At 41.6% G+C, this 18,354-nt stretch overlaps 1 protein-coding gene across 1 annotated transcript in view; it reads right to left on the bottom strand.

Moving 5' to 3' along the window:
• Positions 1-18,354, bottom strand: part of LRP1B (LDL receptor related protein 1B) — a 1,355,016-nt gene that overhangs the window by 84,994 nt on the left and 1,251,668 nt on the right. Inside the window, 2 exon segments of the mRNA XM_075069829.1 lie at positions 513-619; positions 947-1,170. Of these exon segments, the coding sequence (XP_074925930.1) occupies positions 513-619; positions 947-1,170 (331 nt within the window).

Below are 18,354 nucleotides of genomic sequence, written 5' to 3'. Positions count from 1 at the left end.
TGGAATAAACTGCCTAGGGAGGTTGTGGAATCTCCATCTCTGGAGATATTTAAGAATAGGTTAGATAAATGTCTATCAGGGATGGTCTAGACAGTATTTAGTCCTGCCATGAGGGCAGGGGACTGGACTCGATGACCTCTCGAGGTCCCTTCTAATCCTAGAGTCTGTCTATGAATCTATGTGGATGGGTTCATTAATGGCTATTAGCCAAGATGGTCAGGGGTGAAACCCTAACCTCTGGATGTCCCTAAATCTCCAAATGGCAAAAGTTAGGACTGAACAGCAGGGGGTGGATGACTCAAAATTGCCCTTTTCTGTTCATTCTCCTCTATCTATATATATAGTTATTTGGTGTTATCTTATAAAGTTACTGTGTTAAGCTTCAGAGGGGTAGCCGTGTTAGTGTGGATCTGTATATTATAGAATTTTTTAGGACTGCAAAATTGGAATTGAGCCAAGAAATCCACACAAGGCTACCTTTTAATTAGGAATTTGAAAGGTTCCTCATGTACCTGTAGGTCTTTGTAAATTCTTCTGTACCAATATCCTTCTTAGAGTACCGTCCATAGCTGCTTCTTCTATGTGAGAGTGGTCCCCAATGACTGTCCAATACATCATCCTAAAAATATCAAACATAAAATTGTTGCCATGAATTTGCATATGTTAATACCTTAAACTTACATAGCACCTTTTTTCGAATGGTCTTGAGATATTTAACAGACATTATATTATTGTAAGTCTCACAAAACACTTGAGAGATGAGGAATATTAACCTCATTTTGCAGATGGGTAAACTGAAGCAGAGAGGCTAAATAACTTAACCAAATTTATACATTTGTAGGCATTACTATGCAGTAAATCATGTTTGCTTTGCTCAAACTTCTATGTATGTTTGTTATTTATAAAATAGAATACAGCATGATAAAATGCCACAGAAACAACGTACCCCTTTTTAGGATTTACAGCAATTGCATATGGTTCTCCTGCCGTATTTGTAAGCAACCTTGTACAGTTTGGTCCATTCAACTGTCCTACATTGATGGAGTATCTTAAACTTGTCCAATGAGTTGTATAATAACTGAACCAATGCATTCTAGAATGATCAGTCCAGTAAATATTTCCAGCAATCCAGTCAACAGCAATATCCCTGGGTCTTTTGAATTCAGGACACTAGAAGGAGCATATTTTAAAGTCATAATTATGAAATTTACCTTTTACAGTAGACATATAGTCACACATTTTTTCTGTTCTTTAACAGATCCATTATTTTATAACATAAATCTTGTAAAACTTGTTTAATTACTTAAATACAAATAAATTCATACCTTTGAAATACAAAGGAGGAAAACAACAAAATGATCAAAGATTTAGAAAACCTGACCTATGGAAAAAACTGGGCCTGCTTAATCTTCAGAAAAGGGGCAGGGAGTGACCTGTTAACAGTCTTCAAGCATGTTAAGGGCTGTTATAAAGAGGACAATAGAACTATGATTAATTGTTCTCCATGTCTACTGAAGGTAGGACAAGAAGTAATGGACTTAATCTGCAGCAAGGGAAAAGCTTTCTAACTATAAGGATAGTTAGGTTGTGGAATCCCTGTCTCTACAAGTTTTTAAGAACAGGTTGGACAAACATCCATCAGGGATGGTCTAGGTTAGTTGGTCCTGCTTCAGTGTGGAGGGCTGGACTTGATGACTTCTCAAGGTCCCTTCCAGACCTACATTTCTATGATTCTGCACATTTATATGATATGTGTTTGCCTGGTTATACTACTGAGCTACAGAATCATTTACAATTGTATAGGTACAAGTGCACAAACTGTGGGTTGAATACTCGAAAATATTTAGTAGCATAGAAAGGTTTCTCCAGTGGGTAATGTCCATCAGCAGGTTGGTTTCACAGTACTGTGTCACGTGGAAGAGCAATTTCAACAAATTTTTTGGAACTTCTGATTGAGGCTATTACCATTGTACTTGTTAAGAAAAGGGCACTAGCATATGCTAAGATGTGGAACATCAAAATCAATATAATTATTCAAAGGATGGAGCTACTGGTATTGAAGTAAACAAAATGATACTGGTTGTAATTCTAAAGGGCTGGAGGAAGATGGTTTGATATTAGCCAACTATGATAGGGGTCATAGCCTACCCTGGGAGACCCTCTCCTGAGTAGAGATGTCCAATGGGGGCGAGGAGAGAGACAGACAAAGCAGCCACAGGGAGTGGAGCAGACTCCAGTGGTAAGACCTGATAAAAGGGCAGGATCCAGACTACAGGGAGAGCACTGTGGAAGGTGTTCAGAGGAAGAACAAATGGAACTTAAGAGGCATGTCAAAGCCAAGTCTGAAGAGGGTGGAATTCAGTTTATGTTTATACTTTTGGTTTGCGATTTAATGAGGGATTTCAGGGGAGAACCTTGCAAGTCTGAGAAGAGGGTGAACCTGGAGAAGTTGTGTGGAGAAGGCCTGGTAGAAGGCTATGGCAGGAAGAAGCCCAGGGAGGTAGCTGGGGCTGGTCAGAATAGACAAACCTTGCCTGGTTACTACAAAGCTCTGGGCTGTAATCCAAAAATAGAGTGGGAGGTGTGATTCCCTGACCACTCACTGATGAGGTGGCGTGAGGCCCAAGAAGGGAATAAGGATAGTGGAGAGCCCTGAAAGAAGGGTTTGAAGAACACAGAGCCCAGAGTTAGGGCCAAAGATCTTTTTGTAAGGACATCTGAACTTTTATTTGTTGGACTTTGTTACCCTGAAAAGGATAGGTCTAAATTGTGATCTGATCAGAGAGCTGAATTATGGAAAGAGGCCACTGAGCAGCCAGAGCAACCAATGGCAGGCATACTAGAGAGAAGAGAGTTTTGTTATGCGACAATGAGCCACAAGGAGACATGCCTGCAGTAAATCCATCACAGAAGTATAGCCCTGGAGTCCAAAGCAAAGCTTGTAGGGAAGCTGCTGTTGAAAAAGAAAAATCTTGAATGGAGTCCTAAAACATGGCTGTCCAGGACTCTGCAAAGGATAAGTACAATCTTATTATGCAGTGAATGGCATAAATTCTGTTCATTCTGGTTGGTTCTGCAGAGTCTTGGAATATAGCAGAAAGGATATTTTTTAGCACTGCTTCTCTTCTTTAGCTGATTGATAAGTTGCTTACTGACATCAGTCATTGAAACTGTACATCTATACACATTATACTAGATGATATTTATGAAAGGATTTGTCTAAAGCAAGTTTTGTGGCTATTGGAGGACCCAGACATCATGGAATATAACTCCACTTTTAAGTGTTTCACAGAAATAAACAGCATAGTTTCAAAACTGTTGGGTTAGAATTAAGAATCTTAAATAACTGAATACATTTTTATAACTCTGAGTTGTAATGCATCTATTACAATTTCATGGCCACAGTTATGGCTCTGACACTATAAGGTGCTCCCAGGTGGAGCAGATTGCAGGATCAGAACTTAAAGAAAAAATAAAATGAAGTTTGGGAAATACATTTATGAAAAATGTAATTCTCATATTCATCAGAACTCCTATAGAAAGTTGTACATTTTGCAAGCCAGGAATGTGTCACTGTTTTCTCTAATAGAAAGAGGTAAATAATCTGAGATTTAGGGCTTCACACATATTCAAATTTGTGTTTGTCTTTTTCTATAAAATAGTATTAAAACTATTTTAGAAGGAAATGTCTATATTTTTCCAAATGTGGTGACAAAATACTACAAAGGGGAGGAAAATCTTAGAATAACTTCTTTGCCTCAGGTATCAGAGTCCTATAATAGCAGAAAGACATGTACAGGATTCTTTTTTAAAAAAAAATTAAGTCAGTTCAATTTCTAGACAATATAATAAGGACTGCATGGGGAATTAAAATAGTTCATTGTATGTAAATCCATAGTCCTGCAAAAATACCATGGGATCCTTTATGTTCCAAAGATCTACAGGATTGTAACTTTCTATTTAAATGAAGATTAAAGAAGCAAACTCAGTCACAGCACACACTAAACAGTGTTGCTTTGAAAACAGTGTCAGAGTAAGATTGAAAAAGTCTAAACAAATATATCATATGGCACTCTTGTATTAGAAAAGGGGGCTACTGGCATTATATACTTAAAAAATACAGAAAAGAAATGAATTCATTTAAAAATTGTGAGCATTTGCAGGCTAGTTCTACTTGTTAGTGTTTTGCTATTATTATTATTAATTACCCATAAGTAGCACTGAGGCCTTCATTCCAAGCAAAAAATCATTTTTTGAGACAAATCATTCCAAGCAAAAAATAAAATATGGACATTTGTCAAAACTTTTAATTAAATTATATTTTGCAGTCACGTCTTTTAATACTAATTTATACTCTGTAATCTGATCTGTGCTGAGAAACCTCTTTGCCCAGTGAGAGCTCCATGATTCAGACTGGATCAAATACAGATTATGATTGCTTGCATGATCGTATTGGGCCTAGTATTTCTTTGAATATACCTCAGACACCAGGCGAAAAGAAACCTGTGGCTCCTTTAAGGGTTGCTTCCCTTCTTGAGCACTCAGACAGAGGCCAGCTTCAGGCTGATTCCCGCGAATCAGGCCCACGCCTGCATCTAAGAGGCGCTCACACTAGGGGCCTTTTTAATTTGTTAATTTTTATCATCGTCTGTGCAGTCCGCGATACAGGTCTTCAGCGGCACAGGTCTCTTGCTCGGGTCTTCGGCGGCATTTTCAGCGCAGGGAGTCCTTCAGTGCTGCAAAAGACCAGAGCAGACCCCCACCGCCGAAGTGCACTGAAGCCCTGGACTGCCGCGAGTATTCGAATCGGGCCAGCAGTTCATAAAGCCAGCCCTGCACTCACCTCTTGTGGGCTTGAGGGGGCTGATTGGTTGAATGACAGGAGAAAGCATAAGCCTAATGGCTCCTGTGTACCACCATTGAGGGTTTTAAACCCCTTCCCTAATCCAGGCCAGGCTGGTCGGCACCACAAAGAAGCAGGTGCCTAGGGCGGCCAATAGAAAGGGCGCACTCATCCGTATATGGGGCGAGGGACACGTCCAGTCTCGGCAGGGCAATTCTGGAGCGGTCTTTCACTCCCTTGATTCCCCCCCGCCCCCCCCCCCCGCTTGGGGCAGCAAAAAAGCTGGAGCCAGCCCTGATCCAGGCTGCCATTCTGTGCTGAGAAGAAAAGCTGTCCTCGTCCCTCTTTTGACTAGAGTAGGGCTGGGCTTGGGGGACTCATACTAGTTACCTTTTGGAGTTTGAGAAAGAAGTTTCTCCCTTACTACAAGATTGGCCTCCCCTGTCCCAGACACCTGCCACTTCTGCGGCATGAGGGAGATCCTGGCGCACATTTACCTAGAGTGCACCAGGTTGCAGCCCCTGTACCAGCTCCTCACCAATATACTGTTATGTTTCTGGCTGCACTTTTCCGCTCACCTCTTTCTCTAGGCACTCCCTATCCATGGCCCCACAAATTTGCGGGATCTCCTGGTCAACAGCCATTTTAGCCAGGGTGAGGAGGATATCTGCGTAACCAGGGAAAGGAGGTTGGCCAATGGAGACTCCTGTGACTGTGGGGCTTGTTTCCAGTCCTTAGTCCATTCATGTATCCAGGTGGAGTTCCTCTGGGCGGCATCCACTGGCTCCCTTGATGCCTTTGAGGAGCAGTGGGCGCTGTCTGGGGTTCTCTGCTCGGTGTCCCCATCAGGCTCCCTTCTTATGACCCTTTGACTGCACTCCTGTCCCTGTTCTTTTATTAGTTGTCCCCCGGAATCAGTTGGGTTCTGAGGTCCTGTAGATCCTCCCCTTAGGCTGGGGGGGATCCATTAACAATGGGCGGGCTTCCTCCCACCCAGTTACCGGAATCCAATAGGTACAAGATTGGCCTGAACAGTGTGGATTTCTTCCCCACTTTCATCTCAGCAGCCCAGGGCCTTGGTGGTTAGGTAAGGCTGTACAATTCATTTTGTTGGAAACTGGCAAGTGGCCAGAGCAGCTATTTGTTCAGGATCCAGTACCCTGAAAAACTGGAATTGCATTAGGAGGAGACATCTTCTAAAGAAGGTGGAGAATGGGGTTGGGGCTCCTAATTTCTGGTACAGTGAGCAGACAATCCCCCTACTTCTGCCATTAACCATTATATGCCGGGAGCATGATGGAGTTCCAGTAACAATGCTGACGGCAGCCCTCTAACAGGACAGAATAAGGATAAATAAATAGGAACATAAAGGATACACATTTTTTAGTAATATTTCTTCCAGTAATCTCTGCAACTAAATATACTTTCACTTATTTGAGAGTTTGGGGTTGCAAGCAAATTCTCCTCCTGTAATAGTGTTGTTTCTAACTAATTAGGATCTCTATTATCTCTGAAGAATGATTCAGTTGATTAGACTTGAGATCAACAACTTTATGCTGTGGAGACTAATTTTACACAGAAGAACAGTCTCAACTCCGGTCTGACAGCTTCTGTACTACTGAGGAGGATGAACATCTCAGGGAAGGAAAACATCAAACTGGACCAGAGGGAAATGATCCCATAGTGGGTGCCCTCCTTCCAGATGATGCCAGAGTATCTCTTGCACTGAGGATACCTCTTCAGGGAGGGAACTCCAGTTATTAGGAAGAAACAGATCATAGTAATGGGAAATTTGGTCATTAGAAACAAGTAGCTGGGTTTTGCAATGATTGAGAGAACCACTTGGTGACTTCCTGCTGGGTTTGAAGATTGTGGATCTCTTGAGACATCTAGACAGACTTACATGTAGTGATAGGGAGGAGTCAGTGACTGTGGTACATGTAGGATAGGAGAGAGGTCCTGGAGGCCAAATTTAGGCTGCTAGATAAGAGATTGAAGTCCAGGACCTCTATGGTAGCACTCTTTGAAATGCTTCAAGTTTCACGTGCTGGGCCAGTTAGACAGGCACAACTACAGAGTCTCAATGCGTGGATGACACAATGGTTTAGAAAGAAGGGGTTTAGATTTATTAGGACCTGGGGAACCTTTAGGGAAATGGGGAGTCTATATAGGAAGGATAGGCTCCACATAAACCAAAATGGAACTGGATTGCTGGCACATACATAAAAAGAACGTACAGCAGTTTTTAAATGAAGAAGTGAAGAAAAGCCAACAGGTGTGGAGGAGACATCCCTTAGGAGACGATTATTAATGGAGATTCTCTATATCCTAGTAAGGAGGAGAGGACGGAAAGTGATAAAAAATGGGTAAGATATGATGAGAAACAGTCACATGTAAAAGAGTCCCATTCAATTACATCACATAATGTCAAAAAGCTAAAAAGTGACAATTTTTAAGTGCATGTATAAAAATGCTAGAAATATAAATACTAAGATGGGTGAACTAGAATACCTCATATTAAATGAGGATATTGATATAACAGGCATCACAGAAACTTGACATCATCAATGGGACACAGTAATACCATGGTACAAAATATATTGGAAGGATAGACTAGGATGTACTGGAGTGGAGCGTGGCACTATATGTAAAAGAAAGCCTAGAGTCAAATGAAGTAAAAATCTTAAATGAACCAAACTACCATGGATCTCTACGGATAGTAATTCCATGCTTGAATAATAAGAATATAGCAGTAGGGACATACTACCAACCACCTGACCAGTATGGTTATAGTGACTGTGAAATGCTCAGGGAGATTAGAAAGGCTATAAAATTAAACTATGGGGGATTTCAACTATCCAGCTGAACCACTTGGTATTAGTGACCATAACATAATAAAATTAACCATCCTTGTGGGGGCAGAGGAACACCAAAACAGCCCACTACAGTAGTATTTAATTTCAGAAAGAGGAACTACACAAAAATGAGGAAGTTAAACAGAAATTAAAAGGTACAATGCCCAAAGTGAAATCCCTGCAAGCTGCACGGAAACTTTATAAAGACACCATTATAGAGGCTCAATTTAAATGTATACTCCACATTAAAAACATAGTAAGAGGACCAAAAAAATACCACCATGGCTAAACAACGAAGTAAAAGAAGCAGTTAGAGGCAAAAAGGCATTCTTTAAAAAGTGGAACTTAAATCCTATTGAGGAAAATAGAAGGAGCATAAACTCTGGCTAATGAAATGTAAAAATATAAGTAGAAAAGCTAGAAAAGAATTTGAATAACAGATAGCCAAAGACTCAAAAAGTAAAAGCAAAAATGTTGTATGTATATCAGAAACAGGAAGCCTGCTAATAACCAGTAGGGCTACTGGACAATTGAGATGCTAAAGGATCACTCAAGGAAAATATGGCCATTGCAGAGAAACTAAATGAATTCTTTGTATCAGTCTTCATGGCTGAGGATGTGAGGGGGATTCCCAAACCTGAGCTTTTCCTTTTTAGGTAACAAATCTGAGGAACTCTCTCAGATTCACGTCAGTGGAGATTTGGAACAAATTGATAAATTAAACTGTAATAAGTCACCAGAACCAGATGGTATTCACCAAAGAGTTCTGAAAGAACTCAAATGTGAAATTGCAAAACTATTAACTGTAGTATGTAACTTATCATTTAAATCAGTTTCTGTACCAGATAACTACAGGACAGCTAATGTGATGCCAATTTTTAAAAAAGGCTCCAGAGGCAATCCTGACAACTACAGGCTGGTAAACCTAGTTTCAATCCTAGGCAAATTGGTTGAAACTATAATAAAGAACAGATTTGTCAGATACATACATGAATACCATTTGTTGGGGAAGAATCAGCATGGTTTTTCTAAAGGGAAATCATGTCTCACCAAACTACTAGAATTCTTTGAGGGGGTTAACAAGCATTTGGACCTGGATGACCCAGTCAATATAGTGTACTTGGACTTTCAGAAAGCCTTTGACAAGTTCTCTCACCAAAGGGTCTTAAAGTAAACTGTCATGGGATAACAGGGAAGGTCCTCTCATGGATCAATAACTGGTTAAAGGACAGGAATCAAAGGGTAGGAATCAATGGTCAGTTTTCAGAATGGAGAGAGGTAAATAGTGGTGCCCCCCATGGGTCTGTACTGGGACCAGTACTGTTCAACATATTCATAAATGATCTGGAAAAAGAGGTAAACAGTGAGGTGACAAAATTTACAGACAATATAAAGCTACTCAAGATAGTTAAGTCCAAAGCAAACTGAGAAGAGTTACAAAGAGATCTCACAAAACAAAATGGCAGATGAAATTCAGAGTTGATGAATGCAAAGTAATGCACATTGGAAAACATAATCACAACTATACATATAAAATGATACATATAAAATTAGTTGTTAGCACTCAAAAGAGCATCCACTCCACGTGCAGTGGCAGTTAAAAAAGCTAACAAAATATTTTAACTCATTAGGAAAGTGATAGATAATAAGACAAACTATCATATTGTCTCTGTATAAATCAATGGTAGGCCCACATCTTGAATACTGCATGTAAATCTGGTCACCCCATCTCAAAAAAGACATATTGGAATTGAAAAAGTTTCAGAAAAGGGCAAGAAAAATTATTAGCTTCCATATGAGGAGAGATTAATAAGACTTGTTATTTTCTCCTTCTGATAACACAAGAACTAGGGGTCACCAAATGAAATTAATAGACAGTAGGTTCAAAACAATAAAAGGAAGTATTTCTTCACACAATGCACTGTCAACCTGTGGAACTCCTTGCCAGAGGATGTTGTGAAGACAAGACTATAACAGGGTTCAAAAATGAACTAGATAAGTTCATGGAAGATAGGTCTATCAATGGCTATTAGTCAGGCTGGGCAGAGATATAAAACAGTGCTCTGAAGTGTTCCTAACCTCTGTTTTCCAGAAGCAGTGAATGGGCAACAGGGGATGGAGCCCTTGATGATTACCTGTTCTGCTCATTCCCTCTGAAGCATCTAGTATTAGCTACTGTCAGAAGACAGGGTACTGGGCTGGCTGGATCACTGGTCTGACACAGTATGGCTGTTCGTATTGTGGCAAATTGCCGGTACTGTTCTGCTGGGTCTCGCGCTTTCTCTTCTCTGGGGTAGGTTCAGGGCACTATTGCTTGCCTCTGAACAGGTTCTTAATTACTCCACTAGTGTCCTTGGAGGAGGGCAGTGGAGAGGGAGGGACCTGGGCCCGCCCTCTACTCCAGGTCCCAACCCAGGGGCCCTGGGGTTGTGGTGAACCACTTGACTAGCGGTTTCTTCCCCTGGGTTACTTCCCTCTCATACCCGTCAGCTTGTGAAGGGCTTCTCGCCTCTCTTCTATACAAGCCTGGTGCCCCTTACCTAGGGTTTCTGTTGGGCTTCCCAATCCACCGCAGCACTCCTCCAAACCTTCTATTTCTCTCTGGACAAACTCTTCTCTTCTGCAATCTGCACTCTGCTCCAATCCAACCTTTCTCCTTCAACTACCACCCCCTGTCTGACTGAAGCAGGGGTTTATATCCCATGACTGGAGTCAGGTGCTCTAACTGGAGTCAGGTGCTCTAATTGGAGTCAGGTGCTCTAGTTAATCTAAAGCAAACCTTCCTCCCTTGGCAGGGAATAAGGCCCCCTGCTAACACTCTCATGCTGCCCTCTGGCCATGCTGTATCACAGTATGTTCTTATGAACTGAAGATTTTAAAAAATTCACAATAACAACATAGGGTTTAGAAACTACACAGTACAATTATTGATTATAGGGCAATATTTTATTCCCAAAACTGAGAAAATGCCATATTAGATATAGATCAGGCAAGAATAATCCTGAAATGTTGGAACCTTCAGTTTCATGCAACACACAACCCTTCAGCTCCTTTAACACAGTTTATTAAGCAGCCATCAGATGATACTGGCTACTGACTTGGATCCAAAGGGGTGACAGATGACACTAGTTGGATCATTTGGACCCTTTCTTCCCTTTGGATCTGAAGCCTTTTGGAATTCCAACACTGACTTGCCCATAAGCAGGGAAGAAGAGCCTTGTGCTAATTTACAGTCACCTTGCACCAAGCTAAGGGCTCCTTCTGTCAGGAATTGCCAGAGTTCGGGGTCTCATTCTCGCCCAGCCATCTGGGTTAAAGTTGCACAAAGACAGAATCTCCTCAGCAGGTAAGAATCACCAGTGTATAGAAGGTACAATGTATGCTAGTCTACCATGGCCACTAAGGATGAGACAAACTATGTAGAGAAAAAAAAGCAGAGGAATTCTAGAGAGCTCTGACTATGTCAGATAGCTGGAAGAAACTGAGTGGTAGCTCTTTATATTCATTTGGGCCTGACATCTGATACAATGAAGGTACACATACTTATAGCTCCAACTGTTGCTCTTGTGAAGACATGGAGTGTACATTCAGAAGTACAGTAACTCCTCACTTAAAGTCATCCCGGTTAACATTGTTTTGTTATTAGGATGCCGATCTATTAGAGAACAAACTCGTTTAAAGTCGTGCAACGTTCCGTTATAAGGTTGTTTGGCTCGCCCCGCTCCACCCATCCACCCAGCGCTCCTGCCAGGGAGCAGGGTCAGGGAGTGGGAGCTTGACCCATTCCGCCACCTGGCGTTCCAGCTGGGGAGCAGACTCGGGGCGCAGTGGCTTATCCCACTTATCCCACTATACTGTATATGTATATAATGTCTTTTGTCTAGTGAAAAAAATTTCCCTGGAACCTAACCCCCCCATTAACATTAATTCTGATGGGGAAATTGGATTCGCTTAACATTGTTTTGTTTAAAGTAGCATTTTTCAGGAACATAACTACAATGTTAAGAGAGTTGTTATTGTATGGATCTGTGCAGACAATACTTTAAGAAGAATTGTTTATCCTTAGCAGTCAATGTTTGCATAATTAACACTATGGAAAAACAATAAGAGTAACTGTTTAAAAGAAACAGTGGATTGAATTGAAAGATTGACCAAAAAAAGAGAGGATATGCTGGAAAATGAATTTGTGAAACTACGTCTTTTACATTTGATGTATCTTAAATATTTGCAACACTAGTTAAATAGTAATTTGCCTACAGTATTGATTTTTAATGTGCATTAACACAGCATTCACAATTCATTCAGTCTTGCTTGTAAAAGGCAGAATTACTAAATTATTAAAAATGATTTTATGTTCCATAAATAATAAACCCATAAATAATAATGTAACTCTATAAAGATACATTTAGAAAAATAGTCTAGCAACTGCTTTGTATAGGACAAGTCACTTTTGTATTACAGGCTAATATACAGAAAGCTTTACAGAAAGTGCATTTCTGTTCTTATTAGACTACAATTCTTCTAATTGCCAGTTTTCTTTCTATGCTCTTTCACCAAAAACAGTATCTGAATTTGAGTCATAACAACTCTCTCTCTGTCTTGAAAAAATTGTCCCAATTAATTGATGTATCCAGTTTCAAAGGATGTCAGTTATTAGCTTTATCATTTATCACCAGTTTAATTATATAGCTTTCACAGGATCAAAATGCATGCATCTTTTGATAGTGTCAGAGTTGATATCTACTCTGAATTATTTTAGTGCATCCATTTGAATCAAACTTTAACTTGTTTCATAGACTTATAGAAATCTGCAGATATCTGTGGAAAGCTAATCCCTCAATGTAATTTCATCTGAGGGATTTTTGTATTAAAGTAATTACTTACAAACACAGGTGAGCCTTGTTCAAGTTTACTGCCCTGATTTACAGATCAAAGATACTGCTCAATCTAGACTAAAAGATAGGATTTAACCTTTGGCAGTTTATCACTTCAAATACCTGAGTTACAATTAAGGAATTGTCAGACTTCCAAATTTCCAAATACCAAATTTAAGCACCAGCATTACAGTAATATTGATTGCTTAGAAAACTAATTAATCTGCTGATCAATTATGTGTTAGAGCAGGGGGAGATGAGTGCTTTGCAAACATAACAGAGGTCTATCAGAGATGGACAATCTCTTTGGGAATTTACTGACTGATTTGCACACAAAAAATCCCCCAAAAAACAACCCACTGACTGATGAGTGCGATTTGGGAAGATACAGTACATCTTGACTAGTGGCTTCCAGTACACCACATAAGGCAAGCATAGGGAAGGATCAGAGAAATGCTGCAGCAAACAGAAAATATCAGCAAAGTTGATGTGAGTCTATTTAGTTTTAAGCACAGATACAGATAGTGTGATAGAATGTCAAGGAAAGTAAGGATGTGACTGAATAGGGAGCATAATATGGAATCAGCAGAGAATGAATCTACAGTATTTTGGATCATTGCTTACAACTCTGGATTGGCTGAAAGACAGAAGTATTCTTCAATGAATCAAAAGGATGTGGAATTATAAGAATATATAATCGCCCCAAGCAGAGTAGCCAAAGGAAGAAGACAGAATGTACAGAAAACTATGCAAGTTTCACCTTGTGGAGTCTGAGGGGGCCTCGAGGAGGCAGGTGTTATGTCCCATACCTTCATGGATCCACAGTGAAGTGAAGCCTGAGTCTAAGAGATGCTGGGTCAGTGGGCCAGATCTTCTGTACTGTTCTTCTTGTGTACCCTTACCTGCCCAGAATGGGGCTCCTACCCTACAAGTATTCACCAATCACCCCCTCCCCACCTGTTTTTAGCAGAATTAATTAGGCATAGATATCTGCCACTTTTGCACAGAAATGCACCTACGGAGCTTAGCCTCCCAAGTTTCCATTGTGACTTGACCCTGACCTCTAGAAAGCCAGTGGAGGAACTTCCCTGAATTTTTAGGAGGGGCACAGCATATAGCACAGCTGGATCTGTCCACCTCTCCTTCACTTCACTATCCTCACGCACAGCTGAGATAAACTCAACTTGGCTCCCCCTCCCAGAAGGTAAGAAGAGAAAAACATTCATTTGCCAGGGAAATGAAATTGGATGAAGGATACTTCAAGGAGTCTGAAGACTGATAAGCAAGAAATGACAGCTAGAAGAAATTTTATAGTCTAGAGGAGAATATGGTACTACGGAGTCCATGTTCAGGTAGTCCATATCTATCATTGAACACAAGTATCAGGAATTAATACTAATTAACAGAATAAAATAAAAATATTTAATATGTAATCAATTATCTAATTCTGAAACACTTACATAAACACAGGCACAAAGGTCACATTATTACCCTCAGTGGAAGTGGTGATAATGTCCTTAATGCAGTTCCAAGCTTCTTCTTCTTTTTTTTTTTTGTAAAATGTCCAAATCAATATTTATTTTATTTTCCAGTAAAAACTACTTGAAAATACATTAAGAAAAAAACTCAGCATTTCTGCCGAGGTGGATGAAGTGACATTTAGATCTGTTTACAAATATTAAGCTTTTTTCTTTTTTGCCTGAGAACACCAGTCAGGCAGTTAGCAATATAATGATATACATTAAGAAGGGAATAAATATGAAATACTGAATATGTACTCTTTTCATTTTTAAATACATGAAAATCATATCCCATGGGGATGTTATAGTATCCTTCCTTCCTTTTAGAAGAGATGTTATAAGAAGGATCCACTAAGTCTTGCAACAGGATTCTGTATAACAGAATCCTTAATACTTGTGATATAGGAACAATCACACCAGATCAGACAATTGGTTGCTATACATTTTAAATTTGTTGCCTTTCCATTGCACTAATTTTCCCCTTAGTCTTCATTAAAGAGTGGCATCAAATTTGTTTTTTTCAAACCATTCCTCCCTTCCATGGGTCCTGCACCTTGATGTGGTGCAAAGGCTTGTGTGCTCCATTAACCCTAAGAGTTATGCCAGTGGGAATTTTAACTCCTAGTTAGGTTACCCAAGCTAGATAGGTCAAAGATTCAGGACAACAGAAAAGCATTCCATTGGTCCTCCAGGTTGGAAATTGAGAGTTAAAACCAAGAACCTATCCTCAGAGGAAAGTGAAGCTATAGAAAGGCAACAATGTAGCCATTCTGGCAAGCAGCAGACCAAAGCAGTGGATTCTGTCTCAGCAGAAACAGTGGGTTTGAGGGAAAGCCATGACTCTGATAATTTCTTTATTAATGGTAAAAACAAACTATGAATGTATGGAACAGTAGAACAATGGCTGCAACAATAAAAGCAGTGCAGATGCTGAAAGAACTGAATGAATAGAATCATGAAATCCTTGGACTAAGTGAATGTCGATGGCCAGAAGCTGATAAAAAGTGATTCAAAAATGAAAAAGTAGAATGTTTTCAAAGAAATAAAATGATTAACACTCAGAGGAAGTATCATTAATTAAGACTTTCAAATAGAAAAACAGTTTATACGCTAGAAGTTAATTAACAGACAATTGCTCCAAGATAGGTTTCAAATACCATACATGAAAATGACAATGAGACCACAATGAGATCAAAGATCAGTTTTTCTATTGTCTACAACCTCTGACAGACAATATTCCCAAGCATTACATCTGCTTAGTAAGGGGGGACTTCAATGACAAGGTTGGGGATAGTACATCGGCCCCTCCTGTTCTCTGCCTGTGCACAGAATAGTTTAGTCTCCTGGGGACGGTAATACTTTCGTTCAATTCTGGTTGTTGAGATAGTGTGGGGCTGGCTGAATCGTGTTATTTGCCTGTGATATATAGCATTTCAGACTAGATGATCTGGTGTACACTTCTAGCCTTAAACTCTATGACAACAAAAGGGGAAAGCAATGAGTAAGCACAGCCCTGGTTCCCAAAATGAGAGCAGTTAAAGACTGCTAGAACTGTGCTGGTCTTGGGGCTTGTAACTGGTGGAAAATTATTCCCTCACAAAAAAATCCAAATGGTAATGTGGAATTCCCTAAATGGATTACCAGGAACCAGAGTGACCATATACGTACTGAAGGAAATTTAGATCAACTCTCCACAGTGTTACAGCATAAATAGGAACTGACATCAGAAATACCACATTTGTGTGTGGCAAGATTGAAGACCAAACTTAACAAAAACAAACCCCTAAAACCACCAAGAAAATTGATAGCCAATGGCTAATAGACAAGTAATTACAGCAGCTATTTCAAACTAAACTCAACAACAGATTTCAGGTGCTACAAGATAACATTGACATATCCTATCTCCATGACAGTATCATAGATGCTGAAACAACTGTAATTGGTTTCCAAATAAGCAAACCTAAATTCTGGATAAGTGAGGATATATGGAACTGTGTGAAAGAAGGAAACAAACCAAAGCAAATATTAGCTACTCAAAACTACCTCCAGAAAAAGACCCAGTAAAAAAAGATCTGTATTAAAAAGGGACAAAGCGGTGAAAAACAGCCTGAGAAGAGACAAGAGGAAATACACGGATCAAAGAATCTGGAGTGGCTCTAAAAACAAGGTCCTATTAGCAAGTTTAAATGGTGAGCCACTTAAAGATGCACAAGGAAATTAACCATTTATTCTGACTGTTTATTTTCTGTCTCTTAGACAGTTTATAATCCATGACAGAACTTTACCCCTCATATTACTTAGTTTCCTTAATAACCTGTTGTGTGGAGATTTGTCAAAGGCTTTTTGAAAGTCTAAATAAATTATGTCATCTGGTTCTTTTTATCTACAACAGGCCTGCACAACATGCAGCCCGCGGAGCCTCACTGTGCAGCCCATGGGGGGCTTTTAAATCCCCCCCACACGGCGCTCTGCGGGCAGCCCAGAGCTGGGAGCCCAGAGCCCTTTAAATCCCAGCCAGGGCCAGGAATCAAAGAGCTCTGCGCTGCCCACAGCGGCTGGGAGCCCAGAGCCCTTTAAATCCCAGCCAGGGCCAGGAATCAAAGGGCTTTGGGCTGCCAGCAGCCATGGGGAGTCCTGAGCCCTTTAAATCCCAGCTGTGGCCAGAGTCAGAGGGCTCTGGGCTGCCGGCAGCCGCGGGGAGCCCTGAGCCCTTTAAATCCCAGCCGTGGCTGGGAGTCAAAGGGCTCTGGGCTGCCCGCAGAGATTCCCAGCCGCAGCTGGGATTCCAAGGGCTCAGGGCTCACCTCAATGACCGGCAACCCAGAGCTGCCCCCTCTCCGACCCCTGCCCAACTGACCCCAGGACCCCACCTCTATCTAAGCACCTCTGGTCCTTGTCCCCTGATATCCCTCTCTCAGGACTCCTGCCTAACTGCCCCCAGGACCCCCCCCTATCTAAATGCTGCTGCTTCTTTTCCCCAGCTGCCCCTCCTGAAACTCCCACACACTTCCCCCAGGATCCCACCCTCTACCTGCCCTGATTAACCCTGGGACTCCCATGCCTATCCAACTGCTGCCTGTCCCTGACTGCCCCCTGAACCTCGCTCCATCCAATCCCCCCTCCCTGTCCCTTGACTGCCCCCCGGAACCCACTACCCCTTCTCCAACTCTCAGCCCCCTTACCGTGACACTCAGACCAGCGTGTCTGGCTCCGTGCAGCAACAGACATATTGCTGCCATGCTCCCCGTGGAGCCCACAGCCCCCCTCCCCAGCACCTGCCTTCCAGATTTGAACACCTCAAAATTCAGGATGCTCAAGCTCAGCTTGGGCAGCTGTTAGTTCATTTCTCCCAATACAAATATACTGATCCACTGTAACTTGCTGTAGAAAAGAGGATAAAATTGAGCAAGAAATGCTATTAGGACTGGAATTGCTATTTTCAACAACCATTGCCTTTTTGTTTGTTTAAAAGGAAGACAGTGATATTACATTGGCAAACTCCCATAGAGAAAAGAGTGGAACAAAAGAATAACAAAGGCACCTCAACTTTTCCTCATTTATGATCCAGATATCCTCCAATCACACAAGCTGAAAATTGTTCTACTTTACTGCATCTCTGTAACCATATGGGAACCAATCCTGTCTGTGTTTTGTGCACATCCAAATTCCTGCTGAATGACCTGCCCTTGGAGCGAGTTACCAGTGACCCAGGGCTGGGGTGGCAGGAGGTGTGGGGGGGACACTGGTTGGGGGAGCCCAGGGCTGGGGCAGCAGCGGGGTGGGGAGGGCACTGATGGGGAGGAAAGGTGGAAGCCCAGCACTGGGGCGGCAGGGGTGTGGGTGGGTGGGGGAGAGCCAGGACTGGGGCAGCAGGGGGATATAAGGGGGGACCCAGGGCTGGGACGGGGGGGCAGCCAAATTTTTTTTTGCTTGGGGCAGCAAAAAACCTAGAGCCGGCCCTGCCGGGTTCCCCCAACTGCCGGAGTCCCAGGCCCTTTAATTTGACCCTGAGGGCTCCCAGCTGGGAGCCCCTGGTTGATTTAAAATCAAGTATCACCTCCCCACCCCCAACCTTTCTTTTTGGCCCACAGCTGTTTTGGTGGGGGCGGCGCTGGGGAAGGAGGATTTGTTTCCGCAGGGCTGGGCGGCCCTGGAGCTGGGTGTTTTTGCGGGGCTGGGAGGTTTCAGCCCTCAGCTGTTTTCTTTGGAGTAATGTGGCCCTCGCTGCTTTACTAATTGTGCAGGCCTGATCTACAACTTTG

This window comes from Chelonoidis abingdonii, chromosome 10 (assembly GCF_003597395.2).
Source record: "Chelonoidis abingdonii isolate Lonesome George chromosome 10, CheloAbing_2.0, whole genome shotgun sequence".
Classification (NCBI taxonomy): Eukaryota; Metazoa; Chordata; order Testudines; family Testudinidae; genus Chelonoidis; species Chelonoidis abingdonii.
This window is presented reverse-complemented; position numbering and strand designations above follow the sequence as displayed.